The sequence below is a fragment of the Antechinus flavipes genome, chromosome 3, assembly GCF_016432865.1.
Source record: "Antechinus flavipes isolate AdamAnt ecotype Samford, QLD, Australia chromosome 3, AdamAnt_v2, whole genome shotgun sequence".
NCBI classification, from domain to species: Eukaryota; Metazoa; Chordata; class Mammalia; order Dasyuromorphia; family Dasyuridae; genus Antechinus; species Antechinus flavipes.
In genome coordinates, this window is record NC_067400.1 from 379,358,173 (window position 1) to 379,384,853 (window position 26,681).

Below are 26,681 nucleotides of genomic sequence, written 5' to 3' on the forward strand. Positions count from 1 at the left end.
CTTCACAATTATTGCTTTTTGACTTAATTATACTGAGATTTCTCAGCATCTTCCTTTTTTTTTTTTTTTTTTTTTGAAATGGTCCCCATTTATGGACATTGATCTAGATTAAAAAAAATCTACCTTGTGTAAATTTTTTGTTCAATGTCTTTATTTTTATAATAGCTTTTTGTTTTTCAAAATACATGTAAAGATATTTCAACATCAATCCTTGAAAACCTTTGAAATTTTTCTCCTTCCCTCCTCACCTTCCTCTTGCCCTAGACAATAAGAAATCCCATATAGATTAAACATGTGCCATTCTTCTATACATATTTCCCACATATATCATGCTGAACAAGAAAAATCTGATCAAAGAGGAAAAAATGAGAAAGAAAATTTAAGCAAGCAAGCAGCAACAACAAAAGAAATTGAAAATGTTATGTTTTTATCCACATTCAGCCCCTAAATTCCTTTTTGGATGTTGATGGCTCTCCCCAGCACAAGTCTGTTGAAATTAGTCTGAATCACTTCATTGTTGAAAAGAACCAAATTCATCAATTGATCACCATATAATTTTTTGTTGCTGTGTACAATGTTCTCTTGGTTCTACTCACTTCACTTAGTGTTAATTTATTCACTGTAATTTTCTATGAAATAGGGTATGCCATAGGAGACAGATTTTTTCTGTTTTTTTTTTTTGAAATAACTTTAAATACTCATTTCCATTTTCACTTCCATAAACAATATCCTTGCTGCAATCATCCTTTCTCTCCTTTGAGAATCACTTTGCTGAGCTTACCTCACTTTCATCAGGCCAGTCACATTCTCTGAAACCTGAAAGATGTTATTATTTTCTTTCATTTTGAACATTTATTTTTGCATTTTCCCTTTTATAGAATGTTATATATGACATACACACATATACACATCGATATGTATGTATATATACATAATGTGTTATGTATGTGCTTATGTACAGACATATATGTATAGGTATATTATAATGTCCTGGCTAGCTCTCTGGAGGGCCTCAAGATCAGAGACAGGATCAGTCAAAGTCCTTGGTCTTTAGGAGAAGAAGTGAAGGAGGCAGGCAAGCAGCTACAGGACTCATCAAAGAAGAATCCTGGACTCTGGAGTCTGAAGTCTGAAGTCTTCTCTCCTAAGTGTGCTGCATCAGAGAGATTCTGACTCTCTCCCTCAGCTCTCCAAACCTTGCCTACGATTACCTCACCATGACACATTCAGCAAGCACCAATAGTGAGGAGAGCCAACACATCACCATATCATCTAAGTATATACTTATAGAACCGTTATCACACACTGAATAGTTAATTAGCTTTCAGTGCTCTGCTGTCTTAGAGTCAAATACACTTTTTCAGAATGCCAGCCCTCTACAGTATATATATTTGAAAAATTAGGTATTATATACATAGATTAAACATATCTTGAGAGAAAAGTGTAATCAACCTAGACCTTATCCACTCAATTAACTGAAAAATAATGAACAGAGAACTTAAAAAGGATTATAATATTTTATATGTGTGTGTGTGTTGTTCTACCATCATACAGAGCAGCTACAATACTTCCATTGTATAATAACAATTATTATTGTTATAACAATTGAGTAACAAAAAGTATAGAAGAATATACAATTTTACAGGACAAAAAAAAAAAGAGGCTGTAAGAAGAACTATGGACTAAGATATACGTTTGTGAGCACAGTGTGCAAGAATGTCCATGATGGTTCAGGGAAAGGCTGCAATCACAATTTTTGGCACATTAAATGAAGCTTTCCTAGTTCCTATGATCCCTCTCTGCATCAGGCCACCTGGGTGACACTTGTGTTCACTAGGAAAGATTGGCACCTTGTTTGATCTCTTTGAATTGTTTTTTATTGATTTCACAGGCATGCAGAAGCTAATCAGTAACTTTCAAGAGTAGTTGGAGTGTTCTTTCTTGGCAGCATTTGGAAAAAGTAAAGAGGAGCTAGGCAAAAAAGTGCTTACCAAGGATTGAGACTGGCAGAGACTAGACAAAGAGGCCAGAGGGGGCTTATTTGTGCATGTGTGTGAGTGTGCTTGTTTGAGTGTGCATGTGCGTGTATTTTCTAGACTCTTGATGAATCATTCTTAAAAATGGAGACAACACAAGTGTGTTGTACTTTTCAATATCAAAATTTCTAAAGATATCTTTATACTAAAAGCCTATTTAGAATTTATTTCCCATTATCATACCCAGTAGATATATATATATATATATATATATATATATATATACACATGTATGTATATAGATAGATAGATATAGATATAGATATAGATATAGATATAGATATAGATATAGATATAGATATTAGAGTTATCATGAATAATTGGAATTTCTGTCTAGACATAGAGGAGCTGAAAAACTGATATTTATTCTTGGGGAGAGGAAGGGTCACTCTACTATGACTAGTCGAATTTTTATCACAAAAAAAGAAATTTTGCTCAGTTAGAATTAGTGAATCTTTGCCAATTTATCTAAGACACAAGTTTAATTTACTGTCTTTTTTGGAAAGCTTCTTTTATTCTAATTCCTGTGACATCTGGGACTGTCCTGCTCAAAATGTCATCAAAAATATAATTGAAATGCTTTTTTTTATTTCAATGACGTTTGGAACTGCCCTGCTCAAAGTGTAATCTAAAGATATAATGCAAAGTATCGATAAACTGAATTTACTCTTTTGAAATTAAAAAAAATGTAAAATCTGAAAAGTAGCAAAAATAAGAGAAAAGAAAGATTGTGAATAACATTTCCTTCCCTCCCATTAGCTGTCATTGTAGTTTTTACAAGTGACTAGTCTTCTATTGTTCAGTAAACTATAAGATTTTAGGATCCATTGCTGCACACTGTTCAGAGTGCTTCAGGACATCTCCAAAAACATGTTTAGCGAATTAAAATGATTTTGCTTTTTGATTTATTTTTGCTTGATAAATGATTCTTCTGGGAATTAAATTCTACCCTAGACAAACACAGTTTTTGAAAGCATACAATTGCCTATTTAGTTTTTCCCACTATTTTTCTTGGTGGACATGAACACAAAAGTGATTGTATTTTGGTTTCTAGTTTTCTCATTGGAAGTGAACATTCTTGAGACAAGGGAGAAATTTAGCAATGATCTTCTGAAAGACGATAAAATAAAGGTTTTCTTCACAATCCCAAAGTCAAGGCATTATGTGAACCATTTATACAGGACATAAAAATAGAGTGTGTTCCTTTTTATTCTCCATTCTTCAAAGATCATTTCAATCAATTCTCTCTGCCTGGGACTCTATATTCTGCAAGTAAATGGCTTGAAATTGGTAACATTGCTTTTATTTTTTGTGGAAAGGGATTTGTCAAGTTGGGAGATGGGAGGGGTTTATAAAGTTTATTGAAGTATTCTGTTTTCATAAACATATTATTGCCAAATGTATATTCTCACAACTGAGCAACAGTTCCTTGTAAGAAAAAGATACATGTAGCTATGCACACATATATACAGAGATGCTTGATAAAGAGTGCAGCAATAGCAGCCAACTCATTGCATCTGACAGAACATTCTACATGTATAGCCTACAACTTTTCTACCCCATGGAAAGAACTATATTTCATTTCTTGTTTTCTAGGCTGAAGTTCAGCTTTTTTCAATTTGATTATCATGAGAATGACAAGCTTGCAGTATTCAATAGTCTCCTTATTCTTAGTACCTCATTCCTCAACACTTGATCAAAGTTAAGCCAAGCTGCTCTACAAATGTACGGCTTAAACATTTTCTTTGTATACTTCTTAATGTGTGATTTAACAATTTTATGTGAGCTCCTTGAGGGTAGCTGACTGTTGCCTTTCTGTGTATCCATCAAGTTCAGCACAGTGAATGAGACAAGAGATATATGGTCAAGAAAGGCTTCATAACTCTCTAGACATATCACCTTTTCTTCATGTTCTGCACTGTTAATCTAATCAATTGGCATGTGCTTTATTTAACAAAAGGAAACCTGGAATATTTATATGGAACCTTTTTCTTGTCTTTGATATTTTTTGAAATAGAGGTGCCAAAGAGTGGGAGCCATGATTCAAAGGGTAGGGTTTTTTGAATGACCTTTCTTACATAAGGCCAAATGTTGAGTGTTTAAATTCCTTCAATACCATATAAACAGCCTATCTTCCTCTAACTACTTAGTGTATTACATGATATTTGCTTCCATTTACATGATATTTGATTATTTTTTCTATATTAAAGGTAGCCAAGAGAAATTATCATGTTAAACTGGGCACGGGGTTCTTCTAAACTTACCTTGTTCCTCACTGTTTTGAAGGATTTTTGCAAATTTTTCTCAGAAAAGATAGCTTTCCCCTATTCATTCGTGTTTTCTGCTTCCTTTTATAATGGTGGTCTTGGTCCATTTCTTTCTAAGGTTTTGATTATCTGAGCCTTTCTGTCCTTTTTCATTTTTAAACTACAAGGAGTGTTGATGAGAATTTTTATAAAGTAGTTTGTCTTAAAGTGATGCCAGCCCTTTTTGTTTCCTCATTTTTTTCCCTGAAAATCCTCAGTAGTCTTTTAATTGTTGAATCTTAGGGCTTTTTTTCAGGCTTTGCAGTTTCTTTCCTCTCAACTATCCCTGACAAAATAGAGTTAGTTCTCCTTCCACACACAGATTCCCTTCTCTTCCATGTTTCACAAATGTCTTTTCTCCAGTTGTCCTTCCTGCTCATCATATATCTGTAATTGCTCTATGTTCTATTACCCACCATTTCCCATTCAAGCAGACTGATTATCTGCTGGCTCACATAAACTTTTCTCTCTACACTACCTTCTTGCAGATCCTCATCAGCTCCCTTGGGGTGAATGATTATCTCTCTACAGAAGACTCACAAAGCTTTAGATCCAGGCAGACCCTGTCTCTTGAGATTTAGACCCAATCAATTAATCAACTGGCATCTCAGACTTCACATAGCCAAATTCTCTTCCCTCAAAACTTGACACTCCCTTCAATGCTGCTACTTCAATTGAGGACATTGCCTTCCCTCAGCCATAGCATTCTGTACCTAGACTCATCTCTTACTCTTCAGTCTCACTCACTTAGATCTTCTATATCATATTAATTACCAATTTTGTAACATATTGGCTAACTGATTTATTCTTGCTGTCACAGACTACTATTTACCCTGATTCCCAATCCTGTTACTTCCTGCTTGCACTATTGAGTTAGATATTTTTTGTAAAAATAAATGAACTTATTGATTTATCTTTTTTAAAAATACCACAATTGCTTCTGGTTTCTCAAAGACTTGCACACACTCACAGACATATTTTGATGAAAAACATTTTAATACAATATAAGAGAAGAGTGCCAAAACCATCAATACATTGTAAAGAGTTAGAAAACATAAGCAACATAATACCTTCTACATCTTACCTTTGCAAAGTGGTGAGGGGAGAGAAAGAGTCTCTTTTTTCATCTCCTATTGAGGGCCTTGTTGTTGTTGCAAATTTGCAAAAATTATCTTCAGTATGAAGCAGAATAAAGAAAAATTCCTTCAGCTATGTCAATAGAAATTATTTTCTGAGTTTGTCAGTCTGGACTGTTGCCTGAATTCTTTTGAACATATGAGTCTTTCTTGCTTCTATTACATTGTTTGCTCAAGGTCCATGTCACACTTTCAGATGTTCTACTTTGAAAGGGCTGTTCAAGATAAAACTTATCTCTAAAAAATCTTTTTCCACTGGGGAAATAATTCATCAGGGCATTAGTTCTGAGTGTTCTTAGTTTATTGATTTCAGCGATTTTAACTTGAATTTTTAAAGTAATTTATTTTACTTCTGTCTTCTAAAACCATTTTTTTTTTTATTGTAGTTCTGAGAAGAACCCAGGAGAAGCTTTAGAGATAGAAACTTTCACTCAGGAGGAGGAAAATATGGAAAATTTATTTGTTGATGATCTGGAAAATTTAATTGGTGATGCTTCATGTCTGGGTTCTTTCTGGACAGCCAGGGACATTCATGAACCCCTCAGTGGGTTTAAGAAAGTTAGAATCCCTTAGAAAACTGTGGTAATATTCTAATCAAATTACAAAAGTTAAAAATATTGGGGCTTCAATCTTTTAAATGGGAATGAACCAACTTGAATGTTGGTTACAAACATGAAAAAAGGAAGATTATGTTTATTTATTTATTTATTTATTTATTTACTTATTTTCTGGATAACCACACCACATGGGCCAGTTTTTTTTTTTTTATTTTTATTTAATAATTATTTTATATTGACAGAATCCATGCCAGGGTAATTTTTTTACAACATTATCCCCTGCACTCATTTCTGTTCCGATTTTTCCCCTCCCTCCCTCCACCCCCTCCCCTAGATGGCAAGCAGTCCTATATATGTTGGATATGTTGCATTATATCCTAGATACAATATATGTTTGCAGAACTGAAGGGTTCTCTTGTTGCACAGGGAGAATTGGAGTCAGAAGGTAAAAATAACCCGGGAAGAAAAACAAAAATGCAGATAGTTCACATTCGTTTCCCAGTGTTCTTTCTTTGGGTGTAGCTGCTTCTGTCCATCATTTATCAATTGAAACTCAGTTAGGTCTCTTTGTCAAAGAAATCCACTTCCATCAGAATACATCCTCATACAATATTGTTGTCGAAGTGTATAATGATCTCCTGGTTCTGCTCATTTCACTTAGCATCAGTTCATGTAAGTCTCGCCAGTCCTCTCTGTATTCATCCTGCTGGTCATTTCTTACAGAACTATAATATTCCATAACATTCATATACCACAATTTACCCAGCCATTCTCCAATTGATGGGCATCCATTCATTTTCCAGTTTCTAGCCACTACAAACAGGGCTGCTACAAACATTTTGGCACATACAGGTCCCTTTCCCTTCTTTAGTATTTCTTTGGGATATAAGCCCAATAGAAACACTGCTGGATTAAAGAGTATGCACAATCTGATAACTTTTTGCTCATAATTCCAGATTGTTCTCCAGAATGGTTGGATTCGTTCACAACTCCACCAACAATGCATCAGTGTCCCAACTTTCCCGCATCCCCTCCAAAATTCATCATTATTTTTTCCTGTCATCTTAGCCAATCTGACAGGTGTGTATTGGTATCTCAGAGTTGTCTTAATTTGCATTTCTTTAATCAATAATGATTTGGAACACTTTCATATGAGTGGTAATACTTTCTATTTCATCCTCTGAAAAGTGTCTGTTCATATCCTTTGACCATTTATCAATTGGAGAATGGCTTGATTTCTTACAAATTTGAGTCACTTCTCAATATATTTTGGAAATGAGGCCTTTATCAGAATCTTTAAATGTGAAGATGTTTTCCCAGTTTGTTGCTTCCCTTCTAATCTTGTTTGCATTAGTTTTATTTGTACAAAGGCTTTTTAATTTGATGTAATCAAAATTTTTTATTTTGTGATCAGTAATGGTCTCTAGTTCATCATTGGTCATAAATTTCTTTCTCCTCTACAAGCCTGAGAGATAAACTATCCTATGTTCCTCTAATTTATTTATAATCTCGTTCTTTATGCCTAGGTCATGGACCCATTTTGACCTTATCTTGGTATATGGTGTTAAGTGTGGGTCCATGCCTAATTTCTGCCATACTAATTTACAGTTATCCCAGCAGTTTTTATCAAATAATGAATTCTTATCCCAGAAGTTAGGATCTTTGGGTTTGTCAAACACTAGATTGCTATAGTTGACTATTCTGTCTTGTGAATCTAATCTTTTCTACTGATCCACTAATCTATTTCTTAGCCAATACCAAATGGTTTTGGTGACTGCTGCTTTATAATATAATTTTAGATCAGGTACAGCTAGGCCACCTTTATTTGATTTTTTTTCATTAATTCCCTTGAGATTCTCGACTTTTTATTGTTCCATATGAATTTTGTTGTTATTTTTTCTAGATCATTAAAATATTTTCTTGGAAGTCTGATTGGTATAGCACTAAATAAATAGATTAGTTTAGGGAGTAGTGTCATCTTTATTATGTTTGCTCAGCCGATCCAAGAGCACTAAATATTTTTCCAATTATTTAAGTCTGACTTTATTTGTGTGGAGACTTTTTGTAATTTTGCTCATATAATTTCTGACTTTCATTTGGTAGATAGATTCCCAAATATTTTATGGTATCAACAGTTATTCTGAATGGAATTTCTCTTTGTATCTCTTGCTGTTGGGTTTTGTTGGTGATGTATAAAAATGCTGAGGCTTTATGGGGATTTATTTTGTCTCCAGCTACTTTGCTAAAATTATGAATTATTTCTAATAGCTTTTTAGTAGAAACTCTAGGGTTCTCTAGTATACCATCATATCATCTGCAAAGAGTGATAGTTTGGTTTCCTCATTGCCTACTCTAATTCCTTTAATATCTTTCTCGACTCTTATTGCTGAAGCTAGTGTTTCTAATATGATATTAAATAATAATGGTGATAGTGGGCAACCTTGCTTTACTCCAGATCTTACTGGGAAAGGTTCCACTTTTTCCCCATTGCATATGATGCTTACTGATGGTTTTAAATATATGCTCCTGACTATTTTAAGGAAAAGTCCATTTATTCCTATGCTCTCAAGTGTTTTTTTTAGGAATGGATGTTGGATCTTATCAAATGCTTTTTCTGCATCTAGGATGCAGGATGATCATATGATTTTGTTTGTTTGGTTATTGATGTAGTCAATTATGCTAATAGTTTTCCTAATATTGAACCAGCCCTGCATTCCTGGTATAAATCCTACTTTGTCATAGTGTATTATCCTGGGGATGATTTTCTGTAATCTTTTTGCTAATATTTTATTTAAGATTTTAGCATCAATATTCATTAGGGAGATTGGTCTATAATTTTCTTTCTCTGTTTTCAGCCTACCTGGTTTAGGTATCAGTACCATGTCTGTGTCATAAAAGGAGTTTGGTAGGACTCCTTCAATCCCTATTTTTTCAAATAGTTTATTTAGCATTGGAGTTAATTGTTTTTTAAATGTTTGGTAGAATTCACATGTAAATCCATCTGGTCCTGGGGATTTTTTCTTAGGGAGTTGATTGATAGTTTGTTCTATTTCTTTTTCTGAGATAGGACTGTTTAGGATATTTACTTCTTCCTCTGTTAGTTTGGGAAAGCTATATTTTTGGAGGTATTTTTCTATTTCATTTAAGTTGTTGGATTTATTGGCATGAAGTTGGGCAAAGTAACTCCTAATTATTGCTCTAATTTCCTCTCTGTTACTGGCGAGTTCTCCCTTTTCATTTTTAAGACTAACAATTTGATTTTCCTCTTTCCTTTTTTAAATCAGATTTACTAAGGGTTTGTCTATTTTGTTGGTTTTTTCAGAGAACCAACTCTTAGTTTTATTAATTAATTCAATAGTTTTTTTTTTTTTTTACTTTCAATTTTATTGATCTCTTCTTTTATTTTTAGTATTTCAAGCTTAGTGTTTGACTGGGGGGTTTAATTTGTTCATTTTCTAGCATTTTTAGTTGCAAGCCCAATTCATTGACCTTTTCTTTCTCTGTTTTATACAAATAGACCTCTAGAGATATGAAATTTCCCCTTATTACCACTTTGGCTGCATCCCAATCATACATTTTGGTATGATGTCTCATTATTATCATTTTCTTAGGTGAAGTTATTAATTATGTCTATGTTTTGGTGTTTCACCCAATCATTCTTTAATATGAGATTATGTAGTTTCCAATTATTTTTTGGTCTACTTCTCCCTGGCTTTTTGTTGAATGTAATTTTCATTGCATCGTGGTCTGAAAAGGATGCATTCACTATTTCTGCCTTACTGCATTTGAGTTTGAGGTTTTTATGTCCTAATATATGGTCAATTTTTGTATAGGTTCCATGAACTGCTGAAAAGAAAGTGTATTCCCTTCTGTCTCCATTGCATTTTCTCCAGAGATCTATCATATCTAACTTTTCTAGTATTCTATTTACCTCTTTGACTTCTTTCTTATATATTTTGTGGTTTGATTTATCTAATTCTGAGAATGCAAGGTTAAGATCTCCCACTATTATAGTTTTACTGTCTATTTCTTCTTGCAGCTCTCTTAATTTCTCTTTTAAGAATTTAGATGCTATACCACTTGGTGCATATATGTTTAATATAGATAGTGCTTCATTATCCATGCTACCCTTTAGCAAGATATAGTGCCCTTCCTTATCTCTTTTAATTAGATCAATTTTTGCTTTAGCTTGATCTGAGATCAGGATGGGTACCCCTGCTTTTTTGACTTCACCTGAAGCATAGTAGATTTTGCTCCAACCTTTTACCTTTCACCTGCATGTATCTCCCTGCTTCAGGTGTGTTTCCTGTAAACAACATATTGTAGGATTCTGGCTTTTAATCCATTCTGCTAACCGCTTCCTCTTTATGGGCGAGTTTACCCGTTCACATTTATGATTAGAATAACCAATTCTGTATTACTTGCCATCTTGTTAACCCTGCTTTATGCCTTTCTCCCTCCTTTCCCTTTTACCCCCCTTCCTAGTATTAAGCTTGTGAGCACCACTTGCTTCTCACAGCCCTCCCTTTTTAGTATCCCTCCCCCTGCCTGAGAGTTCTTCCCCTATCTTATGTCTCGACTGGTGAGACCTAGTTACTCTTATGGGCTTTGAGGGGGCATCCAGCCTGGGGAGAAATGGGCAAGAAAAAGGAGGGAGACGAGGCTGATTGTTGCCAAGGTCTCAGTTTATTGCTCTCAGGATACAACATATATAGGAAAAAGCATGGGAAAGGGTGGTCTGGGAAAGGAACATGAGCTGTAGCTGGTCCAGTGAGCAGGAACATAGTGTGGTGACAACTCAAGATTGATTCTCAAGACCATTTTTCCCGGTTGCAGTTCTCAGGATTGTTTGACCACCTGCGCGATTCTGTTGCAGCAAGGGGTAGGGAAAAGGCACCTGGGCTAGGGCCATGAGAAAGGCACCTGGGCGGGGGCCTTTGGCTTCCAACATGCTCCCCTTTGTTCTCTCAAAGGCAAAAGGAGAAAAGAAAGAAAGAGAAGAAAAACTTTTTTTCAAGGCCTGGTGGAAGGCCTGTCTTAGGCTATGTGACCTGTATCCATATCCAGTACCTAAATAACCAAGCCCTCAGGTCCAGGAAAAGGCAGAGCCCCTGTCTTAGGCTATGTGGGCAGCATCTGTCCAAGCACCCCAGCAAAAACCTGCCAGGGTGTGCATCTGGAGAACGGACCCACAGTAATCCCGTCATTGGGTATCCCTGCAGCCATAAGGTATGATGTTCCTGGATCATGGGGCCACAATATTCCCGTCATTGGCTCTTCCACAGCAATAGCCTGAAAATTATGGATGGGCACCTCCACACCTTTAAATACCACAGAGACTCGATTTCAATGGCCAAGGTAGAAAAATGCAGGCCCTCAGGGGCAACGGTGTGGGATGGGAGAACCTCACGAGTGTCGATGTAATGGATTGCAACAGGTTTTCACAGGGCCAAGTCAACCTGTGACTTAACAAAGCTGGTTAGTTTGTTAAAAGCCCATGGACCAAAAGAAAGCAATAGCAATATGCCTACGAGGGGTCCTAGAAGACTAGGGAGGAGGGTGGAAAGCCAAGGGGATGTAGAAAACCACTTCTGATACCAAGATTCTTGTTGTTCCCTCTCTTTTTTTCTTTTTTCTAAGCTTTCTTTGATTTTTTGTATACTATTTTCTACAAGGCCAAGCTTATCAGTATAAAAACAGCATTCTTCTTTTAGGGCAGCACAAAGTCGTCCTCCCTGTTATAAAAATAGTAGGTCTAGGCCTCTTCTGTTCTGCAAGACTACTTCAGCCAGAGAGGCAACAGAGTCCTTGAGATACTCAAGGCCAGACTGTAGCTCTTGGAGATCTTTGTCAATGGCTGCACTTAACTGGGCATACTGGTTGTTGGATGTAATCAGAGAGGCAATCCCTGTGCCGGCACCCACAGATCCTAGTCCTATAAGGACGGCCAAGGTGACAGCCGTCAAGGGCTCCCTTTTCTTCCTGATCCGTGGGTCAGTTCCCCGTTCCCAGAATCTTAAAAAGTCCTCTGGATCATGGATTGTAAGGTGGGGGAAGAGGAAGACCACCACACAGTAATCCTTTGTGTTGACAAAGTGGGTTGTAACAATAAATGTGGTCAGGCCGGAGGAGCAAGCAAGGTATGAATCATTAGGGGTAGCCACGTACATGAAGGCTGGAGTAATTGTAAAGGTTTGGTCACATACCTCCCTTAGCTGTAAAGGAGGCAGCATGTTGGGTCCTAAAAGACATAGTCCTAGGCCAGTAATTTTACTAAGGGTGAGGCCATGCTTATTGTCACTTCCCCAGCGTAAGGGGGAAGGGTCATTGGTAAACACAGGGTTTCCAAAATGGGCAATGCCTTCATAAAAAGGGGGGGACGAAGAATAACAAACCCAGCGATTTTTCACGAGGGTATTGTTGAGCTTGCGGACAGCTTGGACAGAGGTATTAATCAAGGAAAGAATGAGCTCGGCAGAAGCAGGGGGGCCCTTAGGAAGGGTAGGGCGAAACATTCCACCATAGGGGGGGAGTAGGGGGAATAGGCTTAGGGCGGGCTTATGAGCCTGTCCCTGACCAGAACCTGGGTGGAGTTCAGGATTAGGGCCAATGGCCACCGTTTTATACTGGCCAGGGGTACTTTTAAGGAGTTTTATAGTAAATATTAACCCATCATCATAGTAACTCTTGTAGAGTCTGAGGCCCCATGTAGCACCTTGGGTCCAGGAAGTATACTTTTTGCCTGGGTCAGTAAATTGAATTTTTAAAGGGTGACACCACCCGGAGCACTTGGGTATTTCGACTCAGCTAAAGATGTGGTAAGAGTGGTAGGTATAGTTGGCAGTAACTGTAATATAGTCCCAGGGGGAGGAGGGATTCCAGTAAGTATCACCCGTGGTCTCACAGCCCCAGCTACGGCAATAATAGTCATCGGGGCCTCCACATTCATGGGTTAAGGAACGGTCTCTATGAGTGCCGGGACAAACATAAAAGGGGACTGTGTACAGCTCAATCCTTCTGTCCTGCGTGCTACAAGCACCGGCCCCTTCCATATATGGACGGTGAGTGTCTGAGGGAGCTTTTTGTTGATTGAGATAGTCTACCAGGTCCCAATTTGGTGGGGCCCCCAAAGCTAATTTACAGAGATCTGGGTATAGGGTTGGCCACCAGTCCGAGGCTGTGATTCGTGATGTGCTCCAGATGGTGTTGCCCCACATATTCATTACCATCCAGGTGTAGTTGAAAGCCTGATAGGATTGGCTTGCATCGGAGGGATTCCAGACAGTGCCCCAGCAGAGGAGAATTCCAAAGGTGAGTTTGTTCATCTTGTGGGTTCCTGAAAATAAGCACGATGGAAAGGCCTTCTCAGGGGGTTCCTTGGGTGGGTTGTGAAGTTTTATTAGACGCTCTGGGAGCCATCTGGCATTTTATGCTTGTGAATCATAAATGCAGGCGTGTCCTTTGCCCCAGATGAGGACCGGGTCAGGACCCTGCCACCTGTTGGCCAAGAGGTCTCTCCACATGGCCTGTGCATAAGTATTGGCTGTGGATGAATGCCAAAGGCGGTCAGCGGCAGATTTGCCGTCAATATCATAAGAAAGAAAATTCAACACAAACATTGCATGATTTAAAAGAGTTTTAAAATTACCCGCTTTAGGATATAACATTTCTTCCCCTGATTGTAATTTTGAGATCATATTTTTTAAAGTTTGATGAGCTCTTTCAACAATCCCTTGACCCTGGGGGTTATAAGGTATGCCAGTAATGTGTTTAATTTCCATCTGGGCACAGAACTGTTTAAAGGTGGAACTAGTATAGCCTGGGCTGTTGTCGGTTTTAAGAATTTTAGGTTTGGGGGCAACAGCTAGAGAGGCAAGAACATGACAGATCACATGTTTGGAAGCTTCCCCTGTCTGCAGAGAAGCAAAAATGAAGCCACTAAAGGTGTCTATAGAAACATGAATGTATTTTAGTTTACCAAAAGGTGGGTGGTGGGTGACATCCATTTGCCATAGGTCACCAGGGACTAAGCCACGGGGATTTATTCCCAAATGAGGCTTGGGCAAGAGGGTTAGACAGCCCTTGCACTGCCGCACGATCTGGCGCACTTGTTCGCGAGTGATAGAATATTTCAGCCTAAGAGTATGGGCATTAAGGTGATGCAAGGCATGGGCCTGCTGTGCAAGCTATGAGTTGGGTAGCTTGATCCACTTTGCCATTTCCCTCTGCTAGTGGCCCAGGGAGGCCAGAGTGGGCACGAATGTGACCGACAAAAAAGGGTTCAGTGCGGGCAAGGATTAGGTGCTGAAGTTCTGCAAACAAGGGGGAGGCATTAGTCAAAGGGCTAATATACGGTACTGTTTCCAAGAGGGGGAAAGAGTGTGCCACATAGGCACTGTCAGTGTATAAGTTGAAGGGTTCTGTTAACAATTCAAAAACTCTAATGATAGCAGGGAGCTCAACCAGTTGTGCGGAGGTAAAGTTTGTTTTGAAGCGGGAGACTTGACCTTCAATACTGAAAGCCGCAATGCCTGAGGCTGACCCATCAGTGAAAACTAGACGGGCACCTTTAATTGGAACAGACTTTGTCCCCTGTGGGAAGACAACAGGCATTCTTTGCAAGAATTGAGTCAATTTATCAGAGGGGAAGTGGTTATCAATAGTTCCCTGAAAAAAAATGGAGCTGGTGGCCCAATCATCATTATTTTGAACTAGGGAGGTTGCACTTGGGAGGTTGTGTAGGGGGAAACAATGTGATCAGGGTCCCTGCCAAAGAGTTTCAAAGCGGCCCCCCTTCCAAGGCCGAGGAGGGTAGCAACCAAGTGAGGGTATGTGGGTAGGATTTTGGAGGGAGATGCGGGTAAATGGACCCAAAACAATGGTTTTTGTTGCCAGAGCAAGCCTGTGGAGGCAAAGGGAGTAGGGAATATGAGAAGCCAGAAGGGTTGATTAGGGGCATAATATCCTATGTGTTGTTCGAGGATGGCATGTTCTACCATGATCAGGGTTTTTCGTGCCTCAGGGGTGAATGAATGTGGGGAGGAGGGATCAGGGTCCCCTCTTAAGATGTCAAAGAGAGGTTTTAATTCCCCCGTTGTGAGTTTTAGGTAAGGTCTGAGCCAATTGATAGCACCAAGAAGTTTCTGAAAATCATTAAGAGTATGCAAACAGTCCGTTTGCAATTGGAATTTCTGGGAAAGAACTTTGTTGGGAAGTAGCTCAAAACCTAAGAATAGCTGAGGAGATTTTAAGTTAGCTGCGGCCGTGGACTGGCAAAAAAAATCTGCCTTCCAAGTCAGAAAGTGGCCCTGTGACAAGACTGCTTGAACTACACGAACCCATTCAGAGGGGAGCAGGTAGCCACCGTGAGACATAGCCTCAAGGGCCGAAAGGGTAAAGGGAGCGTTAGGTCCATGGGCTTTGACTGCGGCATTTAAGTCTTTTAAGGTTTTAAAATTAAGTTTACGGAACTTCCTTGGAGGAGTGTCTTGTGCAGCCTAATCATTTTCCTCATTTTCATTTTCATTGTCATCCTCCTCCCCACTATCTGACTGAATCTGAGTGTCTGTGCCTGCAGCGGGCCCCTCAGCAGAGGATGAGGGGGAATTATCAGTGGGAGGGGCAGTGAGCTTGCTAGAGCGAGTCATTACAGGAAAGGCCAATTTCAGGTTCTTTGTTCTGCTAATAGGGACCTTTTTATGTGGCAGCGAGGGAGGGGCAGCCGCTGGGCCTGAAATCGAGAGGACAATTTGTTTGAGAGAACTTTGTAAGGAAGACAGCTCTGTAGAGAGCTGGACATTTAAATCTTTCCCAACCTTTTGCCATTTTTCGGGATGGATGTCTAGCCCATTCACAAGAAACCAAGGGCAGACTTCGTCAACAAACAAAAAGAATTTAACTAAATCAACAAACAAAAAGAATTTAACTAAATCTTTCTTTTTAACCCTAACTCCTCTTTCCCTGAGGGAGGCTTTGAAATCCTTTATGAAAGCCTGTTCATTACACAGCTTATGGCCCATTTCTTATGAGACAGACGAAATCACTTACCGAGGACTGGGGCCTTCCTGAGCATCGAAATAAGTCCTCAACTCGGGGGCCGGGAAAGGGGCTCCGCAGAGAGCCAGCCAAACTCCCACCGTCAGGGAGTGTCAGCAATTTATCAAGCTCTCTACCGAGTCCCTCTCAGCGGCCAAAACTTTAAACAGCAGGGGTCCGGATGACTTCTCTAGGGTCCGGACGACTTCTCTGGGGTCCATCTGGCAAGGGTCCGTGCCTTGAGCCCCACGTTTGGGCACCACCTGTCTCAAATGGCGAGACCTAGTTACTCATATGGGCTTCGAGGGGGGATCCAGCCTGGGGAGAAATGGGCGAGAAAGAGGAGGGAAATGAGGCTGATTGTTGCCAAGGTCTCAGTTTATTGCTCTCAGGATACAACTTATATAGGAAAAAGCATGGGAAAGAGAAGTAGGGTGGTCTGGGAAAGGAACATGGGCTATAGCTGGTCCAGTGAGCAGGAACATAGTGTGGTGACAACTCAAGATTGATTCTCAAGACCATTTTGCCCGGTTGCAGTTCTCAGGATTGTTTGACCACCTGCGCGATTCTGTTGCATCAAGGGGTGGGGAAAAGGCACCTGGGCTAGGGCCATGAGAAAGGCACCTGGGCGGGGGCCTTTGGCTTCCAACAATCTTACCCCTCCCAGTTTCCGAATTCCCTTCCACTTAGCTTATTCCTTCCCTTTTCACTTTTCCCTTCTCACTTTTCAATGAGGTGGGAGAAGTTTCACCATAGATTGAATATGTCTAAAATTTTTCTCTTAAAGCCAATTCTGAAGGCAGTAAGATACCCACTATATTCATCCCCCTCCATTCTTTCTCTCAGATATAATAGGTTTCCTATGCCTCTTCATGAGATGTACTACCCCCACTTTACCCTTTTTCTGGTACAATGTCCTTTCCACATCAGTTTCTAGAACAAGGTATTCATGTATTCTTTATACATCTTTATAGCTGAAATATAGTTCCCAAGATTAATCTTTACCTTTTTAGATTTCTCTTGAGTTCTATATTTGTAGATCAAACTTCTTGTTAAATTCTGACTTTTTCATCAAAAATAGGTGAAATTCGCTTACTTCGTTGAATGTCCATCTTCTTCCCTGGAAAAAGATGCTCATTCTAGCTGGGTAAGTTATTTTGGTTGCATACAAGGTTCCTTAGCCTTTCGGAATATCATATTCCAGACCCTTCGATCTTTTAATGTGGATGCTGCCAGATCCTGGGTGATCCTTATTGTGGCTCCTTGATACTTGAATTAGGTTTTTCTAGCCGCTTGCAATATTTTTTCCTTCATCTGAGGGTTCTGGCATTTGGCCACTACATTCCTTGGTGTTTTGATTTTAGGATCCCTTTTAGTGGGTGATCGATGAATTCTTTCAATGTCTATTTTATCCTCTGTTCCTATGACTTCTGGGCAGTTCTCTTTGATAATTTCCTGGAAAATAGTGTCCAGGCTCTTTTTTTCATCATGCTTTTCTGGGAGTCCGATGATTCTCAGTTTGTCTCTCCTGGATCTGTTTTCCAGGTTTGTTGTCTTCCCCAGAAGGTATTTCACATTCTTTTCCATTGTTTGATTTTTTTGGATTTGCTTGACTGATTCTTCTTGTCTCCTCGAGTCATTCAATTCCAATTGTTCAATTCTGATTTTCAGTGAAATATTTTCTTCACTCACTTTTTTCAAATCTTTTTCTAATTGTCCAATTGAGTTGTTTTGTTCTATGCAATTTTTTTCCATTTCGCCAATTTTGTTTTTTAGAGAGCTGTTTTCTGTTTCCAGTTCACCAATCCTATTTTTCAAGGATTTTATTTCTTTATCCAGTCTCTCTTTAACTGAGTGGGATGACTTCTCCAGGCTCTTTTGCCAAGCCTCTCTCTCCTTTTCCCATTTTTCTTCTAGCTCTCTGGTAAGAGCCTTTTTAATTTCCTCCATGAGATTCATCTGTGCTGAGGAACAGATGATCTCCTCCTTTGGGGATTCACTTGGAGACTGTCTGTTTTTAGTCTCCTCAGGATTTAGAGTCTGTTCTCTATCTGTATAGAAGCTGTCAAGGGTTAAAGTCCTCTTCAGTTTCTTGCTCATTCTGTCTAATTATCAAAGACAAACTAGCAAAGAAAAAAAAAATACTGGAGTCTTTCTTTGGGGAAGGAGCTGGGTGGTGTTACCAAGCTTCCTCTACAGACTGCGGGGGCAGCAGTGAGTCACTAGCCCAACTGTGCTGAGCCTGTGCTCTGAGATCCGAGAGCTTGCTGAGACAATGTGGGGGTGGGGGGCCAGGTCCCGAGAGACTCCAGCTGTTTGGGGTTGTATTCTTCAACCCCCGGTGTTTTTAGCTTCTCTGCTGGGCTGCTGACTTGCTGCCAGGGCAAAGTATCCAGTCCTGTAGCGAAGCTCTCCCCGCAGAGATGGCTGCGATCACTCCACACCCCCTCTCCAGTCTGCTCCCGTGCTCTCACTGCTGCTGCCCGCCGCCTGCACCCAATCTAAAACCGGCCCAGCCCTCCAGTAAAAACAGACCTTTCTTGGCAAATCTCAAGGATGGCTTCTCTTGGTAACTATTGGTGGTTTTTTTTTTTTTCAGTCAAGCATTAATTCAGAGGCTTGTAATGAAATGGATAGTGAGAGAAAACGCGGAGCTACACAGCTGTGTGCCTCCTCTCCACCATCTTGGTCGGAAGTCCCCGTAAGATTATGTTTAAAAGGCCTTTCTTGTAGTATTCTAGTGTCACTTCCAAAGCTTGGAAATTCCTGAATAACCTGGAAAATTGACACTGGCTGACAAAATTCTATATGTAGCACAAATTGTAATGATATCATGAACTGAAATCAGTATATATAAGGAAAAATCTAGAGACATCTTAGTGAATGAATGTGAACTCTACAAATTAGAAACATAATAAAATCACAGGCAATAATTTAGTAACCACTAACAACAGGACAAAATATTAAAAGGGTCACAAGAGAAAAATAAATTGTTAATAATGAATTCAGTACACCCGATTCACTCAAGTCTTATCAATGAAATAACTGGGATACAATCCCAGATTCTTGATAACCAAGTAAATACTATTCTCACTTACAAGACATACTCTTGTGGTTTTGTTTTTCAGAGCACACGAATATAGGGGCAGTGGAGGAGGAGAGAAACAATCAAGTAAGTTTGTCCAATTACTGGGTATTTTTCTCATTTGAATTCTTTCAGGATTTGTTTAGGGCTGGCTTCTGTGCACGCTCCTAAAAAACCTGGACTATAGTGAGGAAAATTCAGAAGAGACCTCAAAGCAATGTCTGTAGCATGGGGCTTGCTGGGAGTTTTGCGAGACTTTCACAACTTAAACAAAGTTAAACTGCCACAGATACAATGGAAATCCCATGTTCTTAGGAATTCAGAATTAGGGAAGAAATTCATTTTCAGCACTAATATGATGTTAGTGTCTGCGAGTGGTACTTGTACCACTTCACTATTGTTTATAAAAGGACTATTTCTTTTTTTCATTCTTTTTGTTTTCTTTAGTCCACTGGGGTTAAGTGACTTGCACAGGGTCACATAATTTGTAAGTGTCAATTGTCTGAGATCAGATTTTAACTCAGGTCCTCCTGGTACTCTATCCACTGTGCCACCTAGCTGTCCCTCAAAAAAGGACTATTTCTTACAATCACTTTGCTTACCTTCAACAATTCTGTAATACCAGAAAACAATATGACTTCCACATATCAATTATTTTGATAGGCAGTACTTTACAAAGTTGAAGGCAAATATAGTTATAAATTCCAGTTTCAAGACCTCATACCCAGCTTTTCACCCTTGAGTCAATTTCTAGTGAAGCAAAAATACATGTGTGTGTGTATACATATATATAAAGCACGGGCTAGCTCCCTGGAGGACTTCAGGGTCAGCCAGAATTGGGATGAATTAAAGTTCTTAGTTTTTAGGGAGAGAAGTGAAGGAGGCAGCCAAGTAATCCTGGATCCTGGCGTCCAGAGTCACTAGCCTCTCTCCTCCTCATCCTGCTGCCAAGTAGGACACCAAACATTCAGCAAGTACCAACAGGGAGAAGAGCCATTTATCCAAACATATGCTAATAGAGTCATTGTCTCACATCGAATAGGTAATTAGTCTTAGTCTTAACTGCTCAGTTGTGTGATTCAAGCATACCTTTTTGGAGTTTCAGCCCTCTACACATATATATTTATATGTGTGTATATAACGTGTATACATGTGTGTGTGTGCATATACATATATGCACACATATACGTATACAAATATATAAATACATATATTCTTCATCAATAAATAGTTCAACATCTGACAGAAAATAAAACCTTTTGTATCTGTTGATCTCAGTGTGTCTACTGGGTAGAGGAACCATGTTTAATGTTGTGTTTTGTAGGCTAAAGCTATGGTTTTCACCACAATAAGAGAACGGCAATCTTACCCTTTGGTTTTCATTTCCATTAATTTTGGATTAGTGAATATCCTCCTTACTGTATTTTGCATCACTTCATCAAGGTTTCCTTAGGCTGCTCTGAAATCTTTGATTGTGTCATTGCTGAGAGAAGGAAGGTGTAATTTTCAAATGATCTATGGTGACTTCTGTCTTAAATTTAAAGACTTTCTCTCAGTTCTTCTTTGATCTCTCTGGAGATTTTGAAAAGGGCTTTCCTGTCTCAATATTTGTGCCATTGGGCCCCCGTGGCTTCTCCTGTGTTTTTTCAGTGGATCTGATCCTCTTTTGCCAGAATCTACATGCAGGCTGTGCCTCCACTCATGGTTGTGTCCTCCAAGGCACTGTTCCCTTTTCCTCTTTAATTTCACCCTCTATAACATCACGCTCTACCAATAAGATTGTGTGTTCTCCACTATTGTTCCCCATGTAATTGGCTCTCTCTACATATTCTTTCTTGCTGATCTTTTCAGCTGCCAATGAATGAAAATACGTATAGAAAATTTTCAAATCTGTAGATCCAAGTACATCTTTTCCAGACAAAAATGAATTAATATCTTCACATGCATCTCATCCACTACACATCAAAATTACCTTTTCCACCCTGTATCAGTTAACAAATCTTGTCACTTCTACCTCTTCTATATCTCTGTTTATTCCTTTCTCTATTCACACAGCAGTATTACTTATTCTGGTTCTTGCTCCAATCATCTCTTGTTGGTACTCCTGAAATCTCCCTTTTTTCAATAGAGAAAGGAAAATCTTTACTTAAGCGCTTTTGATTTTGAAAATTATCATAATTTCTTCTGTTTTTCTCCTTCACAGTGATCTTTCATATACTTTATAAGAAAAAAATAATAAAAGAGATAGTTGAGAGAAAAACTAATCAGTTTCAATTTCATTCAATTTTCAATGCATTGAAAATATGAAAAAATGTATGAAAAGATAATATTGAAGCTCTCACTTCTGCCAAAATGGGAGGGGAGAAAGTTTCTTTTGGTGATGCTTGCTCTTTAAAGTTTGCAAAATAATCTCCACTGATATGCGGAGATTAAAGAAAAATAAGCATAAATGTGTCAGTAGGATTTCCCTTATGTGTTTGTAAATTTTGGCTGTGAGACATTTGTGGTATTTTTCTTCTTTTAAATATAATAATGGTTCTTCTCTGGGAGAAAGCAGGTTTCTCAGGGGAGGTTTTCTGGAGGCAGCATTAGTTGCAGTTGAAAGTAATAATCACCTCAAAACACAGCCAGGTGATAAAAGTTCAGATCTTTTATTGCCTCTAATTAAGGCCGTTTAGCTTAGAGGCCTATCTCTCTGCTTGGTTCCAAGAGCTCCCTCCAAATGTCTCCAAATCTCAAGGTTTGTCCTTCAGCCCAGCCAGCATAAAGGTGAATCTGTCTTTCCTCTGAGAGAGGGCTTCTGCCTCTCAATCTCCCAGAGTGCTCTTCTCCAACCCCAGTCAATGTTCCGAAGTAAAACTCCTCACTCAGAGAGGGCTTCTGGCTGAAATCACTTGACACTCCCTTTCAGTGTAAATTCAGCTGAACTCCCAACTGAGTCAGCTTCTTATATATCATCTCCGAAAGGTTGGTTCCTCCTTCTGTAGGCACTCCTAAGGGAGGTGTGAATTCACAAAGTTACAAAATTTGCTTTGTGAATCTCCCATACTTGTGAACTCCAATGAGTACTGGTGTGAACACAAGCATTATATCAATTAGTTCTATTTAGTACCTTAGTGGCCCAAAACATCTCCTTGTAAGATCAGATCAGTGATACTGAACCATGCTAAAATAAATTATTATTGTCTCTATCAACTCTAATGACTTAACAATTTTTTTAAATTTAATTTTATTTAATAATAACTTTATATTGACAGAATACATGCCAGGGTAATTTTTTTTTACAACATTATCCCTTGCACGCGTTTCTGTCCTGGTTTTTCCCCTCCCCGCCTCCACTCCCTCCCCTAGATGGCAAGCAGTCCTTTATATGTTAGATATGTTGTGGTATATCCTAGATATAATATATGTTTGCAGAACTGAACAGTTCTCTTGTTGCACAGGGAGAATTGGATTCAGAAGGTAAAAATAACTGAGGAAGAAAAACAAAAATGCAGATAGTTCACATTCGTTTCCCAGTGTTCTTTCTTTGGGTGTAGCTGCTTCTGTCCATCATTTATCAATTGAAACTGAGTTAGGTCTCTTTGTCAAAGAAATCCACTTCCATCAGAATACATCCTCATACAATATTGTTGTCAAAGTGTATAATGATCTCCTGGTTCTGCTCATTTCACTTAGCATCAGTTCATGTAAGTCTTCCCAGTCCTCTTTGTATTCATCCTACTGGTCATTTCTCACAGAACAATAATATTCCATAACATTCATATGCCACAATTTACCCAGCCATTCTCCAATTGATGGGCATCCATTCATTTTCCAGTTTCTAGCCACTACAAACAGAGCTGCCATAAACATTTTGGCACATACAGGTCCCTTTCCCTTCTTTAGTATTTCTTTGGGATATAAGCCCAAAAGAAACACTGCTGGATGAAAGGGTATGCACAGTTTGATAACTTTTTGCGCATAATTCCAGATTGTTCTCCAGAATGGTTGGATTCGTTCACAACTCCACCAACAATGCATCACTGTCCCAGCTTTCCCGCATCCCCTCCAACATTCATCATTATTTTTTCCTGTCATCTTAGCCAACCTGACAGGTGTGTAGTGGTATCTCAGAGTTGTCTTAATTTGCATTTCTCTGATCCAATAATGATTTGGAACACTCTTTCATATGAGTGGTAATAGTTTCAATTTCATCTTCTGAAAATTCTCTGTTCATATTCTTTGACCATTTATCAATTAGAGAATGGCTTGATTTCTTATAAATTTGAGTCAGTTCTCTATATATTTTGGAAATGAGGCCTTTATCAGAACCTTTAACTGTGAAGATGTTTTCCCACTTTATTGCTTCTCTTCTAATCTTGTTTGCATTAGTTTTATTTGTACAAAAACTTTATAATTTGATGTAATCAACATTTTCTATTTTGTGATCAGTAATGGTCTCTAGTTCATATTTGGTCACAAATTCCTTTTTCCTCCACAAGTCTGAGAGATAAACTATCCTATGTTCCTCTAATTTATTTATAATCTCGTTCTTTATGCCCAGGTCATGGACCCATTTTGATCTTGTCTTGGCATATGGTGTTAAGTGTGGGTCCATGCCTAATTTCTGCCATACTAATTTCCAGGTATCCCAGCAGTTTTTTTTATCAAATAATGAATTCTTATCCCAAAAGTTAGGATATTTAGGTTTGTCAAACACTAGATTGCTATAGTTGACTATTCTCTCTTGTGAACCTAACCTTTTCCACTGATCCACTAATCTATTTCTTAGCCAATAACAAATGGTTTTGGTGACTGCTGCTTTGTAATATAAATTTAGATCAGGTACAGCTAGGCCACCTTCATTTGATTTTTTTTTCATTAATTCCCTTGAGATTCAAAACATTTTATTGTTCCATATGAATTTTGTTGTTATTTTTTCTAGATCATTAAAATATTTTCTTGGAAGTCTGATTGGTATAGCACTAAATAAATAGATTAGTTTAGGGAGTAGTGTCATCTTTATTATGTTCGCTCGGCCTATCCAAGAGCACTTAATATTTTTCCAATTATTTAAATCTGACTTTATTTGTGTGGAGACTTTTTTGTAATTTTGCTCATATAATTCCTGACTTTCCTTTGGTAGATATATTCCCAAATATTTTATGCTATCAACAGTTATTCTGAATTGAATTTCTCTTTGTATCTCTTGCTGTTGGGTTTTGTTGGTGATGTATAAAAATGCTGAGGCTTTATGGGGATTTATTTTGTCTCCAGCTACTTTGCTAAAATTATGAATTATTTCTAATAGCTTTTTAGTAGAATCTCTAGGGTTCTCTAGTATACCATCATATCATCTGCAAAGAGTGATAGTTTGGTTTCCTCATTGCCTACTCTAATTCCTTTAATATCTTTCTCGACTCTTATTGCCGAGGCTAGTGTTTCTAATACACTATTGAATAATAATGGTGATAGTGGGCAACCTTGCTTTACTCCAGATCTTACTGGGAAAGGTTCCAGTTTTTCCTCATTTCCATATGATGCTTACTGATGGTTTTAAATATATGCTCCTGACTATTTTAAGGAAAAGTCCAATTATTCCTATGCTCTCAAGTGTTTTTATTAGGAATGGATGTTGGATCTTATCAAATGCTTTTTCTGCATCTATTGAGATGATCGTATGGTTTTTATTTGTTTGGTTATTGATATAGTCAATTATGCTAATAGTTATCCTAATATTGAACCAGCCCTGCATTTCTGGTATAAATCCTACTTGGTCATAGTGTGTTATCCTGGGGATGATTTTCTGTAATCTTTTTGCTAATATTTTATTTAAGATTTAAGCATCAATATTCATTAGGGAGATTGGTCTATAATTTTCTTTCTCTGTTTTCAGCCTACCTGGTTTAGGTATCAGTACCATGTCTGTGTCATAAAAGGAGTTTGGTAGGACTCCTTCAATCCCTATTTTTTCAAATAGTTTATTTAGCATTGGAGTTAATTGTTCTTTAAATGTTTGGTAGAATTCACATGTAAATCCATCTGGTCCTGGGGATTTTTTCTTAGGGAGTTGATTGATAGTTTGTTCTATTTCTTTTTCTGAGATAGGACTGTTTAGGATATTTACTTCTTCCTCTGTTAGTTTGGGCAAGCTATATTTTTGGAGTTATTTTTCTATTTCATTTAAGTTGTTGAATTTATTGGCATGAAGTTGGGCAAAGTAACTCCTAATTATTACTCTAATTTCCTCTTCATTAGTGGCAAGTTCTCCCTTTTCATTTTTAAGACTAACAATTTGATTTTCCTCTTTCCTTTTTTTAATCAGATTTACTAAGGGTTTGTCTATTTTGTTGGTTTTTTCATAGAACCAACTCTTAGTTTTATTAATCAATTCAATAGTTTTTTTACTTTCAATTTTATTGATCTCTCCTTTTATTTTTAGAATTTCAAGTTTAGTGTTTGATTGGGGGTTTTTAATTTGTTCCTTTTCTAGCATTTTTAGTTGCAAGCCCAATTCATTGACCTTCTCTTTCTCTATTTTATACAAATAGGCCTCTAGAGATATGAGATTTCCCCTTATTACCGCTTTGGCTGCATCCCATACATTTTGGTATGATGTCTCATTATTATCATTTTCTTGGATGAAGTTATTAATTATGTCTATAATTTGCTGTTTCACCCAATCATTCTTTAGTATGAGATTATTTAGTTTCCAATTATTTTTTGGTCTACTTTCCTGTGGCTTTTTATTGAATGTAATTTTCAATGCATCATGGTCTGAAAAGGATGCATTCACTATTTCTGCCTTACTGCATTTGAGTTTGAGGTTTTTATGTCCTAATATATGATCAATTTTTGTATAAGTTCCATGAACTGCTGAAAAGAAGGTGTACTCCTTTCTGTCCCCATTACATTTTCTCCAGAGATCTATCATATCTAATTTTTCTAGTATTCTATTTATCTCTTTGACTTCTTTCTTATTTATTTTGTGGTTTGATTTATCTAATTCTGAGAGTGCAAGGTTGAGATCTCCCACTATTATAGTTTTGCTGTTTATTTCTTCTTGCAGCTCTCTTAATTTCTCTTTTAAGAATTTAGATGCTACACCATTTTGTGCATATATGTTTAATATAGATAGTGCTTCATTATCCATGCTACCCTTTAGCAAGATATAGTGCCCTTCCTTATCTCTTTTAATTAGATCAATTTTTGCTTTAGCTTGATCTGAGATCAGGATGGGTACCCCTGCTTTTTTGACTTCACCTGAAGCATAGTAGATTTTGCTCCAACCTTTTACCTTTAACCTGCATGAATCTCCCTGCTTCAAGTGTGTTTCCTGTAAACAACATATTGTAGGATTCTGGCTTTTAATACATTCTGCTAACTGCTTCCTCTTTATGGGAGAGTTTACCCCGTTCACATTTATGGTTAAAATGACCAATTCTGTATTACTTGCCACCTTGTTAACCCCGGTTTATGCTTTTCTCCCTTCTTTCCGCCTTCTCCCCCTTCCCAGTATTAAGCTTGTGAGCACCACTTGCTTC

At 38.1% G+C, this 26,681-nt stretch overlaps 1 protein-coding gene across 2 annotated transcripts in view; it reads left to right on the top strand.

The window, feature by feature from the left end:
- LOC127554392 (uncharacterized) overlaps positions 1–26,681 on the top strand; it is an 804,883-nt gene that overhangs the window by 15,500 nt on the left and 762,702 nt on the right. For both annotated transcript variants that reach the window (XM_051985844.1, XM_051985842.1), the window contains exon 5: positions 19,199–19,242. In XM_051985844.1, the coding sequence (XP_051841804.1) occupies positions 19,199–19,242 (44 nt within the window). The remainder of the gene's footprint in view (positions 1–19,198; positions 19,243–26,681) is intronic.